Source organism: Bison bison, unplaced genomic scaffold (assembly GCF_000754665.1).
Source record: "Bison bison bison isolate TAMUID 2011002044 unplaced genomic scaffold, Bison_UMD1.0 scf7180017864492, whole genome shotgun sequence".
Taxonomy (NCBI): domain Eukaryota; kingdom Metazoa; phylum Chordata; class Mammalia; order Artiodactyla; family Bovidae; genus Bison; species Bison bison.
The window spans coordinates 7,011,586-7,026,450 of record NW_011495051.1 but is presented as its reverse complement, the minus strand read 5'-3'; the positions used below and the strand labels follow the sequence as shown (position 1 = coordinate 7,026,450).

The 14,865-nt window shown below is 40.3% G+C and overlaps 2 protein-coding genes across 2 annotated transcripts in view; both read left to right on the top strand.

Moving 5' to 3' along the window:
• The first annotated feature begins 3,013 nt into the window (after positions 1-3,013).
• On the top strand, positions 3,014-9,997 carry LOC104979949 (heterogeneous nuclear ribonucleoproteins A2/B1-like). Its single transcript, XM_010828494.1, has 2 exons — positions 3,014-3,036; positions 8,947-9,997. The coding sequence occupies exons 1-2, from the start codon at positions 3,014-3,016 to the stop codon at positions 9,995-9,997; spliced, it is 1,074 nt and encodes a 357-aa protein (XP_010826796.1).
• A 2,601-nt stretch (positions 9,998-12,598) lies between these two features.
• LOC104979947 (vomeronasal type-2 receptor 116-like) overlaps positions 12,599-14,865 on the top strand; it is a 13,157-nt gene continuing 10,890 nt past the window's right edge. Inside the window, 1 exon segment of the mRNA XM_010828493.1 lies at positions 12,599-12,628. Within this exon segment, the coding sequence (XP_010826795.1) occupies positions 12,599-12,628 (30 nt within the window).

The window sequence follows — 14,865 nt, the reverse complement described above, 5'->3', positions numbered from 1 at the left end:
CCCCACCCACAGAGAGCAACCTCCACAATAAAGAGGAACCACAGACTTCCAGCATACAGAAAGGCCACCCCAAACAGAGCAATCTAAACAAGATGAAAAGGCCGAAAATATTCAGCAGGTAAAGGAACATGATAAATGCCCACCAAACCAAACAAAAGAGGAGGAGATAGGGAGTCTACCTGAAAAAGAATTCAGAATGAATGATAGTAAAGATGATCCAAAATCAGAAAACAAAATGGAGTTACAGATAAATAGATTAGAGACAAGGATTGAGAAGATGCAAGAAATGTTAAACAAGGACCTAGAAGAATTTAAAAAGGGTCAATCGATAATGAATAATGCAATAACTGAGATCAAACAGTAGAATAACTAAGGCAGAAGATAGATTAAGTGAGGTGGAAGACAGAATGGTGGAAATAAATGAAGCAAAGAGCAAAAAAGAAAAAGAATGAAAAGAAATGAGGACAACCTCAGAGACCTCTGGGACAATGTCAAACGCCCCAACATTTGAATCATAGGAGTCCCAGAAGAAGAAGACAGAAAGAAAGGCCATGAGAAAATACTTGAGGAGATAATAGTTGAAAACTTCCCTAAAATGGGGAAGGAAATAGCCACTCAAGTCCAAGAAATCTAGAGAGTCCAAAACAGGATAAACCCAAGGTGAAACACCTCAAGATATACTAATCAAATTAACGAAGATCAAACACAAAAGAGCAAATATTAAAAGCAGCAAGGGAAAGGCAACAAATAACACACAAGGGGATCCCCATAAGGATAACAGCTGATCTTTCAGTACAAACTCTTCAGGCCAGAGGGGAATGGCAGGACATACTTAAAGTGATGAAAGAGAAAAACCTACAACCCAGATTATTATACCCCAGCAAGGATCTCATTCAAATATGAAAGAGAAATCAAAAGCTTTACAGACAAGCAAAAGCTGAGAGAATTCAGCACCACCAAACCAGCTCTTCAACAAATGCTATAGGATCTTCTCTAGACAGGAAACACAGAAAAGGTGTATAAACTCGAACCCAAAACAACAAAGTAAATGGCAATGGGATCATGCTTATCAACAGTTACCTTAAATGTAAATGGACTGAATGCTCCCAACCAAAAGACAAAGACTGGCTGAATGGATACAAAAACAAGACCCCTATATATGCTATCTACAAAAGACCCACTGCAAACCAAGGGACACATACAGACTGAGAGTGAAGGGCTGGAAAATGGTATTTCACCCAAATGGAGACCAAAAGAAAGCAGGAGTATCTATACTCATATCAGAAAAAATAGACTTTGAAATAAAGACTGTGAAAAGAGACAAAGAAGGACGCTACATAATGATCAAAGGATCAATTCAAGAAGAAGATATAACAATTATAAATATATATGCACCCAACATAGGGGCACCACAAAATGTAAGCCAAATGCTAACAAGTATAAAAAGGGAAATTAACCCAGTAACATGATAACAGTGGGAGACTTTAATATCCCACTCACACCTATGGATAGATCAACTAAACAGAAAATTAGCAAGGAAACACAAACTTTAAATGATACAATAGACCAATTAGACCTAATTGATATCTATAGGACATTTGACCCCAAAACAATGAATTTCACCTTTTTCTCAAGTGCACATGGAACCTTCTCTAGGAAAGATCACATCTTGGGTCATAAATCTAGTCTTGGTAAATTCACAAAAATTGAAATCATTTCAAGCACCTTTTCTAATCACAATGTGGTAAGATTAGATGTCAACTACAGGAAAAAAAACTATTAAAAATGCAAACATATGGAGGCTAAACAACACACTTCTGAATAGCCAACAAATCACAGAAGAAATTTAAAAAAAAAGAAATAAAAACATGCATAGAAAAGAATGAAAATGAAAACACGACAACCCAAAACCTATGGGATTCAATAAAAGCAGTGCTAAAGGGGAAGGTTCATAGCAATACATGTTTACCTCAAGAAACAAGAGAAAAATCAAATAAATAACCTAACTTTACACCTAAAGCAACTAGCAAAAGAAGAAATGAAGAACCCCAGGGTTAGTAGAAGGACAGAAATCATAAAAAATTAGGGCAGAAATAAATGAAAAAGAAACAAAGAAGAGTATAGCAAAAACCAAGAAAACTAAAAGCTGTTTTTTTGAGAAGATAAATAAAATACACAAACCAGAAAATAGAAAAGGGAACCCTCTTACACTGTTGGTGGGAATGCAAACTAGTACAGCCATTATGGAGAACAGTGTGGAGATTCCTTAAAAAACTGGAAATAGAACTGCCATATGACACAGCAATCCCACTGCTGGGCAAACACACCGAGGAAACCAGAATTGAAAGAGATATATGTACCCTAATGTTCATTGCAGCATTGTTTACAATAGCCAGGACACGGTAGCAACTTAGATGTCCATCGGCAGAGGAATGGATAGGAAAGCTGTGGTACATATACACAGTGGAGTATTACTCAGCTATGAAAAAGAATGCATTTGAATCAGTGCTAATGAGGTGGATGACACTGGAGCCTTTTATACAGAGTGAAGCAAGTCAGAAAGAAAAACATCAATACAGCATATTAGTGCATATATATGGAATTCAGAAAGATGGTAATGATGACCCTATATGTGGGACAGAAGAGACACAGATGTAAAGAACAGACTTTTGGACTCTGTGGGAGAAGGCGAGGGTGGGATGATGAGAGAATAGCATTGAAACATGTATATTATCATATGTGAAACAGATGACCAGTCCAGCTTCAATGCATGAGACAGGGTGCTTAGGGCTGGTGCACTGAGATGACCCTGAGGGATGTGATGCGGAGGGAGGTGGGAGGGGGATTCAAGATGGGGGATATACGTACACCCATGGGTGATTCATGTCAGTGTATGGCAAAAACCACTACAATATTGTAAAATAATTAGCCTCCAATTAAAATAAGTAAATTAATTTTAAAAATGAAGATAGTATAATATATTTTGAATGCCTCTATGCATAGACAGTAAGGAATGAGTGAAAGTGAAGTTGCTCAGTTGTGTCCAACTCTTTGCGACCCCATGGACTGTAGCCTACCAGGCTCCTCTCATGGGATTCCCCAGGCAAGAATGCTCAAGTGGGTTGCCATTTCCTTCTCCAAGAAATGAGTAGATTTGTGCAATTGTCAGATAATAGTTAAATTTTAAAACTGCAGTGAAGACATTGTATTGTCTTCTGATGAACGGCTGCAATACCACATATGAGTGTTTCTTGCCCTAAACCCCAAAGAAAACATGTACCTCTAAGCCCAACTATGACTCTTTTGGAATGCTAGATGCAGAGGGTGAAGGTAAATGATCCCTTGCAGTGTCAATGATCAAAACCTCAATTATAGTGAAGTTTGAAAGATAACCTGATTCGTTTAACCAATAATTCATGCAATAACTTAGCCACTATAGCTTAAGATTCCAAATCCTTTCTCCCTGTTATCTAGTCATGAGATCTAGACACAATTATCTAGCTGAAATACAAACCTGGGTTAGGGATTTACTTCCCAGTGACTAAGACTCTGTTTACAATGCAAGGGGCCTGGGTTCGATCCCCAGTCAGGGAACCAGATCACACGTGTCACAATTGAAGAGCCCACATGACATAACTAAGACCTGGAGCAGCCAAATAAATATTTTAAAAACCCGAGTCAACCTTAATTTTTCATATTTATTATAGGAATTGTCTTATAGGTTTGAGATGGAGAAGTCCCATGAATGATCATCTCCAAGCTGAAGAAGCAGAAAAGCTGGTGGCATAATTGAGTCCAAGTGTGAAAGCCTGGGAACCAGGAGCTCTGATGTCCAAGGGCAGGAAAAGATGGGCGTTGCAGCTCAGGAAGAGGGGGTATGAATCACCCTTCCTTCATCTTTTTGTTCCATTTCTTTTGGTCCTCAGGAGATTAGATAACACCCACACTGATGAGGTTGGGTGTCTTTTACTCAGTATTTTACTCAGCCTTAGAATCAAATGCTAATCTCTTCCAGAAATACTCTCAAGAACACACCCAGGAATAAAGCTTAACCAGCTATACTGGTATCAGTTAGCCCGATCAAGTGGATACACAAAAAGTGACCACCAAACATAGCTCTATCCAGCCAACACAAATACAAAATGACAATATGACCTATGTAATTTTAAATTTTGTAGAAAGCATTCTAAAGAAAGTAAATTGAAAGAGAACACTGGTTTTGATAATATTTGTCCTTAAAGAAACAAAAAGAAATATTTCAAAATGTCATCCACATCAGAAAACATTATATCCTTTTCTTCATTCTGAGCCTTGAAAATTGGTGTCTTATGATTACAAGCCTTGTTAAGTCAAAAGTTAAATTTGAAATCTGATCCATTATTCTTGACCTACATTGAGATTTCACAAGACTGACAGTTCTGAGAAGACTCACACCAAGTATTAACTTATCCTTTTTTATGGTATGTCTGTTCTACAGTTTGACCCATTTTCCAGTGTTTTTTCAGTATTTTGCTTCATCAGACAGAATTATTATATTTACAGTATTCAGTTTGATGTACTTGACTAAGATGTGTAATGCAAATTTCTTCCTCTGCTCAAGTTTTCAGATGAATTTTGATGACTACAGATGCCTAAAATATTTTAATATGATCTAAGTTACAAATTTCCCTTATCTACTTGAGATTTATTGTACTAAATGGAATCCATTTTCTCATCATTGAGCAACTATTTTCTTTCAAAGCTTAAAGTTGCATATTGTTTATGTTAGAGCTGAAATGAAGAACTTAAGTAGCTAAGAATATATTGATCCCAGCACAGACCAGATTACTAAACAGCAAGACAGTTCAAGAGCAAATATCCCAATAGAATCCAAGGGGAATTATCTTGGAAAACTCAGAACACAGTTAGAAGAGAAGTGAGATGTGATGAAAAGGAGAGTAGAGAGAAAGTGGGGAGAAATTGAAATTAGAAGTGAAAATACACAAGCATGGTTTAAAAATACATCACCCAATGGTTGCAATAACTTAATATCCTGAGTCAAATATTGTGTATACACAGGATAAAATAATGAGCTAAAATATGGTCTAGAAGCCAAAGTTAATGTAATGCACTTTTAGAGAATACAGAGACCAAACAAGCAAGAAAAAGGCTAATTGGTGATGTCTACGGAAAAATAAAATAAGGTGGATAACGAGAGAGTACTATTTTTATACTTTTTTGCTGGGGTGGGGGGTGGGATAGGGCCAAGAGGCATGCAGGATCTTGGTTTCCCAACCAGGACTTGAACCCGTGCCCCCTGAGTTGGGAGTTCAGAGTCTTAACCAATGGATCACCAGGGAAATCCCTTGAGCACCATTTTTAATAAGCTGCTGCTGCTGCTAAGTCACTTCAGTCGTGTCTGACTCTGTGTGACGCCACAGATGGCAGCCCACCAGGCTCCCCCGTCCCTGGGATTCTCCAGGCAAGAACACTGGAGTGGGTTGCCATTTCCTTCTCCAATGCATGAAACTGAAAAATGAAAGTGAAGTTGCTCAGTCATGTCCGACTCTTTGCGACCCCATGGACTGCAGCCTACCAGGCTCCTCTGTCCATAGGATTTTCCAGGCAAGAGTACTGGAATGGGGTGCCATCGCCTTCTCCATTTTAATAAGCTAAGAAGAATCAAATCCAACTAGAGTTTTATACCCAGAATTAACATTGCCCCAAGTAAAGATGTCTGCCAAAACTTAAGTGAAACACTTCGTTATGAACTACATTGAATTAGACAAAATACTAGAGTGAGTTGTTAAGTCCAAAGTAAAATAATTCTATATTAAAAACCAGGAATGCAAAAAGCATGAATAGGAAAAGAAAGGATAATTTCAAAATAATTATGAATAAATTTTCTTCATAAAGCACTTCTAGGTTTATCTCAGATCAGATCAGATCAGATCAGTCGCTCAGTCATGTCCGACTCTTTGCGACCCCATGAATCCCAGCACGCCAGGCCTCCCTGTCCATCACCAACTCCTGGAGTTCACTCAGACTCACGTCCATCGAGTCAGTGATGCCATCCAGCCATCTCATCTTCTGTCGTCCCCTTCTCTTTCTGCCCCCAGGTTTATCTCAGGGACGTTAAAATATCTGTAGCATTAAAACAATGACAACAGTAATAGAAGAGTCAAGGAAGTTAAAATGGAATTGAAAGTGTTCTAAGATATTATTAGCATTTGGAAAAGGTGCTAAAAAAAATTATCTGTATTAGACTATTAAGTGAAGGATTTATAGTGTAATCACTAGTGTAACTAGACACTGATGTGTGTATGATTGTGACTGACAAGTTTCCAGACAAAAAGTGGATTAATAAAAGTGTTAAACCCTAGTCTAGGGAGGTAAAGGGAGTAGAGAGACTAATTACGTCAAAGGATCAGAAAAGAGTAAGGTGATTGAAATCATCAAACATTAACCAGGAATTAGTTGAAGGGTAAACGTACAAAATACTAATGTTTTAAAAGAATGGCTGTGTGATATACACATTACAGACTTGTCAACTAACATTTTGGAGAAAAATACCTCGGTTTGATCCCTGGGTTGAGAAGATCCCCTGGGAAAGACATGGCAGTTCACTCTAGTATTCTCGTCTGGAAAATCCCATGAACAGAAGTTTGGCAGGCTATAGTCCAGGGGTTCACAAAGAGTCACAGACAGGACTTAGCGAATAAACAACCTCAACAATTAATGATAAACATTCAAAAGGTCTCTATTTTTCCTTTTTGCTATTATAACATCAGTTTCTAGAAATCTTTGTATATAGATAGAAACTTCTATTCCTATTTTTGTTGACCGTATCCATAGTGGGAGAAAAACGAAAGATTAACTTGTTGATAGAAACTGCAAATACCACTCCATACATAGATGTATTACATTTTTTAAACATTTTTTTCTTTTTTGGCTGTGCTGGGTATTCCCTGCTCTATGTGGGCTTTCTCTAACTGCAGTGACCTGGGGCTTCTATTGGAGAAGGCAATGGCACCCCACTCCAGTACTCTTGCCTGGAAAATCCCATGGACCGAGGAGCCTGGTAGGCTGAAGACCATGGGGTCGTGAAGCGTCGGACACGACTGAGCGACTTCACTTTCACTTTTCACTTTCATGCATTGGAGAAGAAATGGCAACCCACTCCAGTGTTCTTGCCTGGAGAATCCCAGGGACGGGGGAGCCTGGTGGGCCACCATCTATGGGGTCGCACAGAGTCGGACATGACTGAAGCGACTTAGCAGCAGCAGCAGCAGGGGCTTCTATTGTTGCAGACCACAGGCTCTAGAGTGTGGGCTCAGTAGTTGAGCTGGCACACTGGCTTAGTTGCTTCACAGCATGCGGAATCTTCCTGGACCGGGGATCGAACCTGTGTCCCTTGCTTTAGCAGGCAGATTCTCATCCATGGTGCCAACAACGAAATCCCATTTTTTTCACCTAGGGTAGTTTCTGACAGTGTTAACAGCCTCCTATTTTTGCATTTGTGTATAAAGACTGAAGAATCTCTTAAATCCCTTTGATCTGAGATAGGGTGTGTCTTTGAAAAATCCACTGATTGGGTTACCCACTCCCTCCATAAAAAGGGAATCTGAGGCAGAAGTCACTGCTTTCTCTGGCAAGCTACAGGCGGTCTGCATCTCAGGATCGGTCACAGGACAGCTCTCGAATCAGGGGGAACCAGCATCAGCCTCTTTCACAGATCAGCCTGTTCTGGTAAGTGGGGCATCCATGTTGATGGGAACAGTGTCCACTTGCATCTTTTCTTGGTGAGATTTCTTAGAGTTAGCTCTTACAAGAAAAAGTTATGTTATTGAAAGGTATATCCTAAGTGTTAATGTTACAAAATATTCAAAGTTTTGTATAGTTTTGCATTTGAAACTTTCTTGGAATAACAGGACAGATCAAAAAAAAAAAATCGACATCACCAAGAAATGGAAGCAATACTTGGCTCTACTTTGTTTAAATTGTTGTCCTCTGTGGAAATTCTTTACCCACGCTGTGGTTGAGTCCTTTTCTTTCTTTCTCTCTTTTTTTTTGCAATGAAGTTTTCTGCTCAAGTATGCCCTCAGTTAGGCTTTCCCCTGGAGTAGGAAATGGCAACCCACTCCAGTATTCTTGCCTGGAGAACTCCATGGACAGAGGAGCCTGGCGGGCTATGGCCCATCTACAGGGTTGAAAAGAGTCGGACACAACTTAGTGACTAAACCACCACACCACCAATCTTTTCATCATCAGTAGTTTTAATTTCTTCCTCCCTTTATCCTTTCCGGCTTCACTTTCCCCATATGTGTGTATGTTAGTCACTCAGTTGTGTTTAACTCTTTGTGACCCCATGGAATACAGTCTGCCAGGCTCCTCTGAATACTGGAGTGGGTAACCATTCCCTTCTCAAGGGTATCTTCCCACCCAGGGATGGAATGTGGGTCTCCCGCACTGCAGGCATATTCTTTACCATTGAAGCCACCAGGCAAGCCCCTGTAAGGGCAAAGCAAAAGATAAATAGCTCAGCATAAAACCTTAAAGTCCATATTAGTCATCTATTCACTGAATATACCATTTGTGAGAAAAACTGTAAAATTAATAGATAATAATGCAGATAGAATTAAAAATGGGAAGAAATCAACATAGAGAAGATAATATGCATCAGGAAAGGTCACTCTGTTAAATAATGTTTTGCAGAAAAATTGAAAGTTGCTCAAGACTGATAAAAGGGCGGCAGAGGCTCCAGAGGCAGTAATAGCATCCCCGAGGCCAGGACGTGGAGGTTCTCCTGGAGGCTCTGTTTCCGGAGCAGCGGGAGCCAGGACCGGTCAGGTTCCTGTTAGTCGCTGAGATCTCCCTCATCCTCCTCAGCTTCAGAAAAATGGCTCAAGCGACCAAGCGCGCGAAGAAGGAAACGTCAACATCTGATCCGTCGGAGAGGAATAAGAGAGATAATGAAAAATTCCGCAAACTCTTTGTTGGTGGCTTGAGCTCTGAAACCACAGAAGAAACTCTATGGAACTACTACCGGCAGTGGGGATATCTTACAGACTGTGTGGTCATAAGAGACCCCGCCAGCCAGACATCAAGAAGATTTGCTTTTGTCACGTTTTCCTCCATGGCTGAGGTGGATGCTGCCATGGCGGCCAGACCTCATTCCATCGATGGGAAAAGGGTTGCCCCCAAACGCGCTGTCCCAAGAGAGGACTATGGAATACCAGGGGCTCTTGTCACTGTGAAGAAGCTGTTTGTTTGTAAAATTGGAGAAGATACGGAGAAGCATCATCTTAGAGATTACTTTGGGAAATATGGAAAAATCAATGCCATTGAGATCATTAGTGATAGGGAGTCTGGAAGGAAAAGAGGCTTTGGGTTTGTGACTTTTGATGACCACGATCCCGTGGATAAGCTTGTATTGCAGAAATACCATACCATCAATGGTCATCATGCAGAAGTAAGAAAGGCCCTGTCTAGACCAGAAATGCAGGAACTCCAGCATTCTAGAATAGGAAGGGGAGGACGTAAGGCTGATTTCCTATACTTGCATGGTGGTGGTGGAAATTTTGGAGCTGGACGAGGAAGGGACTTTAGAGAAGCATCTGATGGAAGTGGAAGCAGTGGTGAATCTGGGGATGGTGACCATGGGTATGGAGGAGGACCAGGAGGTGGTAGTTTGAGGGTTAGTCCTGGTTATGGAGAAGGACGAGGAGGTTGTGATGGAGAAGGACCTGGACATGGCTACCAGGATAGGGGTTGCAGAGCTGGTTATATCAGCTACGGAGGAAGGAACGATGGAAGTCAGAATTGCAATAATTTGGGAAATTATAAGCAGAAACCTTCAAAGTACGAGTTACTGAAGAGTGGGAAACTGAGTGGTAGGAGGAATATGGGAAGATCATATGGTGGAGCAAACTATTGTCCAGGAGGCCATGGAGGAAGTGGAGGTTATGGAGAGACAGCAATGTTGAGCTTGTTATTTGGCAGGGGCTTGACTGTATAAATCAGGGAGAATGAGAGCCCGGAGGTAACAAAACAGCTTCAGGCTATGGAAATAATGATGTCAAGGAAACTCTCATTTCAGTCATGCATAAATATTTGGTGATATGGTCCAAGGCATGAGAGCATGTGCAGAAAGCCATTTTGCGAGTTGATTTAATTATGTAAAAAAATTACCATCCTTGGAGGAAAAAATCATATAAAAAATGTTTTTGAGACGTAATTCTTTCTTTTTGAAATGTCTTTCCAGTGGCCACTGTTCAAGAGTGTAGAAGCATCTCTTTCTTTGATAATGTTAAATTTTAAAATTTTGAGTGACATGTGAAAATCCTTTTTCAAGATTTTTCCCAACATTTTTAAAACTGCTAGCTAGAATCACCATGTAATAAGAACTAACATCACTCTTCTAAAAAAATTTAGGTCATGTGTAAAGAAGCTATTGTACATTGAAGATTTAATAAAATAATTTAAAAGGTGAAATGGTAGTGGTTTGTACATACCTATGCATAAAATATAAAATCACTCTTTTTAAATATACTCATCTTTTGATATTTAGGTCATTTTCCCATGTCTGGACTATTGGAAATGATCCTGCAATGATCATGTGAAGGTAGATGATTATTTAGGATACTGGCTTCATTTTTTTCCTGATACATACCCAGAAGTGGAATTGCTGGTTCCTGCTGCTGCTGCTGCTACTAAGTCACTTCAGTCATGTCTGACTCTGTGTGACCCCACAGACGGCAGCCCACCAGGCTCCCCCGTCCCTGGGATTCTCTAGGCAAGAACACTGGAGTGGGTTGCCATTTCCTTCTCCAATGCAAGAAAGTGAAAAGTGAAAGTGAAGTCCCTCAGTCGTGTCCGACCCTCAGCGACCCCATGGACTGCAGCCTACCAGGCTCCTCCATCCATGGGATTTTCCAGGCAAGAGTACTGGAGTGGGGTGCCATTGCCTTCCTACAGCAGTTCTAATTTTTTGATGAACCTCCGTACTGTTTTTTTTTTTTTTTTAATAGCTGCACCGATTGACGTTCTCACCAAGAGTGCAGAAAAGTTTCCCTTTGGTGTGTCTGACACAGCCACCATGAGTTCTGTGCAGGGACATCAATCATAGACATAGGAGGGCAGAGCCCTCAGTGTCAGGATGGACTTGTCTCCCCCACACCTCCCTCTCTGCTCCCAAGCCCTGAAGTTTGAGAGTCACAGACTATGATGCAATCACAGAGGGAAGGGGAAAAACATGTTCATGGTCATTGCTTTTCACCAGGACTGAGGGAGGCAGGTGCAGAGCCCCAGGACAGGAGCCTCCCCAGAGCTCCTCCATGGAACTAACATGAAGCAGTAAAAAGAAGGGGAAGGCAGGCTGCTCGCGTCACGGGGACACCGAGGGTGAGGTCTCTCCTCACCTGCTCTCTGATTCTAAGTGTGCCCTGGTCTGGCACACCAGTCTGGCACACGCCCTGCAAGTTTTCCACAAGCTGAGAGACAGAGGGGTTGTGGGCATAGGCTGGGCTGACGTGAGGGGCATTTTCCTTTTTGAGAGCAGAGCAGGGATCAGATGCCTATCCCTCTTCTCATGAGCTGAGCCTAGATACAGGGCTTGGTCTCTCAGTTGGGCATCTCCTGCAACGTCATTCTCTCCGATTTATCTTTTCTTGCTCCTGCAGTCTTTCCACACTGTATGTGGGATACAGTTTGAAGTTTAGGCAGATTGCCTGAAGCACAGAGTGTATAAAGATGGAGATGTGGTGGTGGGTTCCCCCCCCCCATCCATACATTAAAACTACAAGCAGGTGTATTCCAGATCTCCTTCCTGAGAAGGCCAAAGCAACTGATAATACCTTATGAGTAAGTTCTTGTTTGCATTTGCATATATGTGTGTTTCATCTCCTTGAAAACGATCTGAGATGTGCACAGAAGTGGCAGAGATGTAGACCAAAGAATTCTGAATATTCTATCCTTCTTTGTCCTTCTATTATCTGAAAAATTTTCCCTCTTCACTCCTTTCAAGAGAGGAGAGAATTATGCATCTTTTCTTCTCTATTCACCAGCAGGATTTGCAAGCTCTGTTCCTGGAGGTCTTAAAATTAGTGAGACTGCTGAATCCTAGCCCCTCCTGCTGCTAGAACCCTTAGACTGAGGCACATAATCCCTTTGAAACACTGGTCCCCTGGCCTGAGGCCACTCTTAGAGAAAGTGGCTAAGCCTGAATGTTGACTGCTGACAAAGGTATTGCTGAAATGTGCCTCCATGGAGAGACCCGAAGTGACCTGGATTTTCCACCCTAAAAAAATGAGTCCCATCAAATATTATTAATTCACCCACACCAAGAGTGAGGTATTCAGCCCAATATTCTGGAAGCAAAAGAAAAAAAGTAGATACTATGTCAGAAGACAGTAAAGCCCTTCATTTTTATCTATATCATTAGTTTCTCTGGGGAAAATGATAAATTCTGCCCTAAAACATGGACTTTAACTGTGGCATGAATGTCTCTAGTTGAGTTTCTGTAGCAGAGCTTAACAATGGGTTTGCATCAAGCAGTCTGTTTTCTGTTCATGTTTTGCTGGTTCATAGAGTTTCTAATGGATCTGCAATGTTTATCAACATGCCCATGTCCTCAGAAGTGGAAGATGTAGTTAGAACTTGTGCACCTTGTTTCCTTGTTAGTTATGTCTGGAATTTTTTCAACACTAATTCTGTTGGCAGCTGCCCTTCTACTGGAGAGTTGCTGATTTGAGGGGAGAATGTCAATCCTGTTTCTAGTCTTCTGTTTGAGGACCTCTGCCAAATCTTTGTCCCTTCCAGCTGTCTCATTTCACGTTTCTTTTCCTCATGCTTTGCTTCTGCTTCTTTTACCAAAATATGAAATGGAGTGTTTGATGGAAATATTTCAGGTGCGCACATTTTCTAGTTTGGTGGAAGCTACTAATTATTTGACCTCTATCAGGGTCAGTTACACTAACTCAACCAGAGATACGCATGCCACACAATTAGATAAAGTCCATGTTTTAGGGCTTCCCTTGTGGCTCAGATGGTAAAGCATCTGCCTGCAATGTGGGAGACCTGGGTTTGATCCGTGGATTGGGAAGATTCCCTGGAGAAGAGAATGGCTACCCACTTCAACATTCTGGCCTGGAGAATTCCATGGACTGTATAGCCCGTGGGGTTGCAAAGAGTCAGACACGACTGAGGGACTTTCACCATGGGGGAGTGTCTCTACTTACTAATTATTTGTATTAGAATGCATGCTGGAAAAATTGTCCTAGTTTAGAGTGTAATATAGTGAAATATCCAGAGGAGACTTAACAAAACATGAAAACCATAAAACTGTAAAAATCTAAACATTTCCTAGGAGTGTACTTAATGTCACAAAGTATCGACATAATTACCATAACAGAATCCAACGCTTTCATCTACAGTTGTGTATATGCCGTTATCCAAATGTTCATTGAAATGATTGTTGTAACAAAGAGAAATGAGGTCTCCCTGATATTCTACAGACCCTGGAAAATGAACTATTTTTAGATATAACTATTCCTGTGAAATCTGCAAACAATTTAAAATGTGAGAACACTGATGATAATTATAAACTCAAAATAAGTTACATGGTTTAGAAGTGAATTAATGCAGGCTTTTGTGAATCTACAAATCCATTTCAGAATATATTTAGAAATTTCTGTCCTCAAACACAAGAAGCAAATACATATTGTCAAGTTGTTGATTAAATCAAATCAAATAATCAGATCAAATAAAGTATCTATTTTTTAATAGCTTTTAATATAAATTTAAAAGAAACATGCTGGGATCTTGGTATCCAAACTCTATTTTTCCAACATGTGGAATTCTTAATGAAGAGTAAAAAGATAGAGCTGAATTTTGTTATAAAGCTTCATGATGTTTTAATTTAAGCAGGTACCATTTGTTACTTTCCTTCCCAAAAGAGACCTATTAAACAACACCCCACTTTCTTCACACAGGTTACTAGTACCAGAAGGAGCCATATGAACCTTATGCTAAAAAAAATCATAACTGTTTTTTTTTTCACCTACCTAGTGGCTCTCTAATGGACTAATCTAAGACTTCCTTTATTTTTCATGTCTTTTGAAATTTCCTAGGGCTGACTTACTCCACTCTGTATAATAGGCTCCAGTTTCATCCATCTCATTAGAACTGATTCAAATGCATTCTTTTTAATGGCTGAGTAATATTCCATTGTGTATATGTACCACAGCTTTCCTATCCACTTGTCTGCCGATGGACATCTAGATTGCTTCCATGTCCTGGCTATTGTAAACAGTGCTACCATGAACATTGGGGTACACGTGTCTCTTTCAATTCTGGTTTCCTCGGTGTATATGCCCAGCAGTGGGATTGCTGGGTTGTATGGCAGTTCTATTTCGTTTTTTAAGGAATCTCCACACTGTTCTTCATAGTGGCTGTACTAGTTTGCATTCCCACCAACAGTGTAACGGGTTTCCCTTTTCTCTGCACCCTCTCCAGCATTTATTGTTTGTAGACTTTTTGATAGCAGCCATTCTGACCAGCGTGAGATGGTACCTCATTGTGCTTTTAATTTGCATTTCTCTGATAATGAGTGATGTTGAGCATCTTTTCGTGTGTTTGTTAGCCACCTTATGTCTTCTTTGGAGAAATGTCTGTTTAGTTTTTTGGCCCATTTTTTGATTGGGTCACTTATTTTTCTGGAATTGAGCTGCATGAGTTATTTGTATATTTTGGAGATTGATTCTTTGTCAGTTGCTTCATTTGCTATTATTTTCTCCCATTCTGAAGATTGTCTTTTCACCTTGCCTATAGTTTCCTTCGTTGTGCAAAAGCTTTTAAGTTTAATTAGGTCCCATTTGTTTATTTTTG

Coding starts and splice junctions, on each gene's coding strand:
- LOC104979949 (XM_010828494.1), top strand. CDS start 3,014: ATGAGTGAAAGTGAAGTTGCTCA. Junction 3,037..8,946: donor AGTGAAAGTGAAGTTGCTCA/GTTGTGTCCAAC, acceptor GAGGAATAAGAG/AGATAATGAAAAATTCCGCA.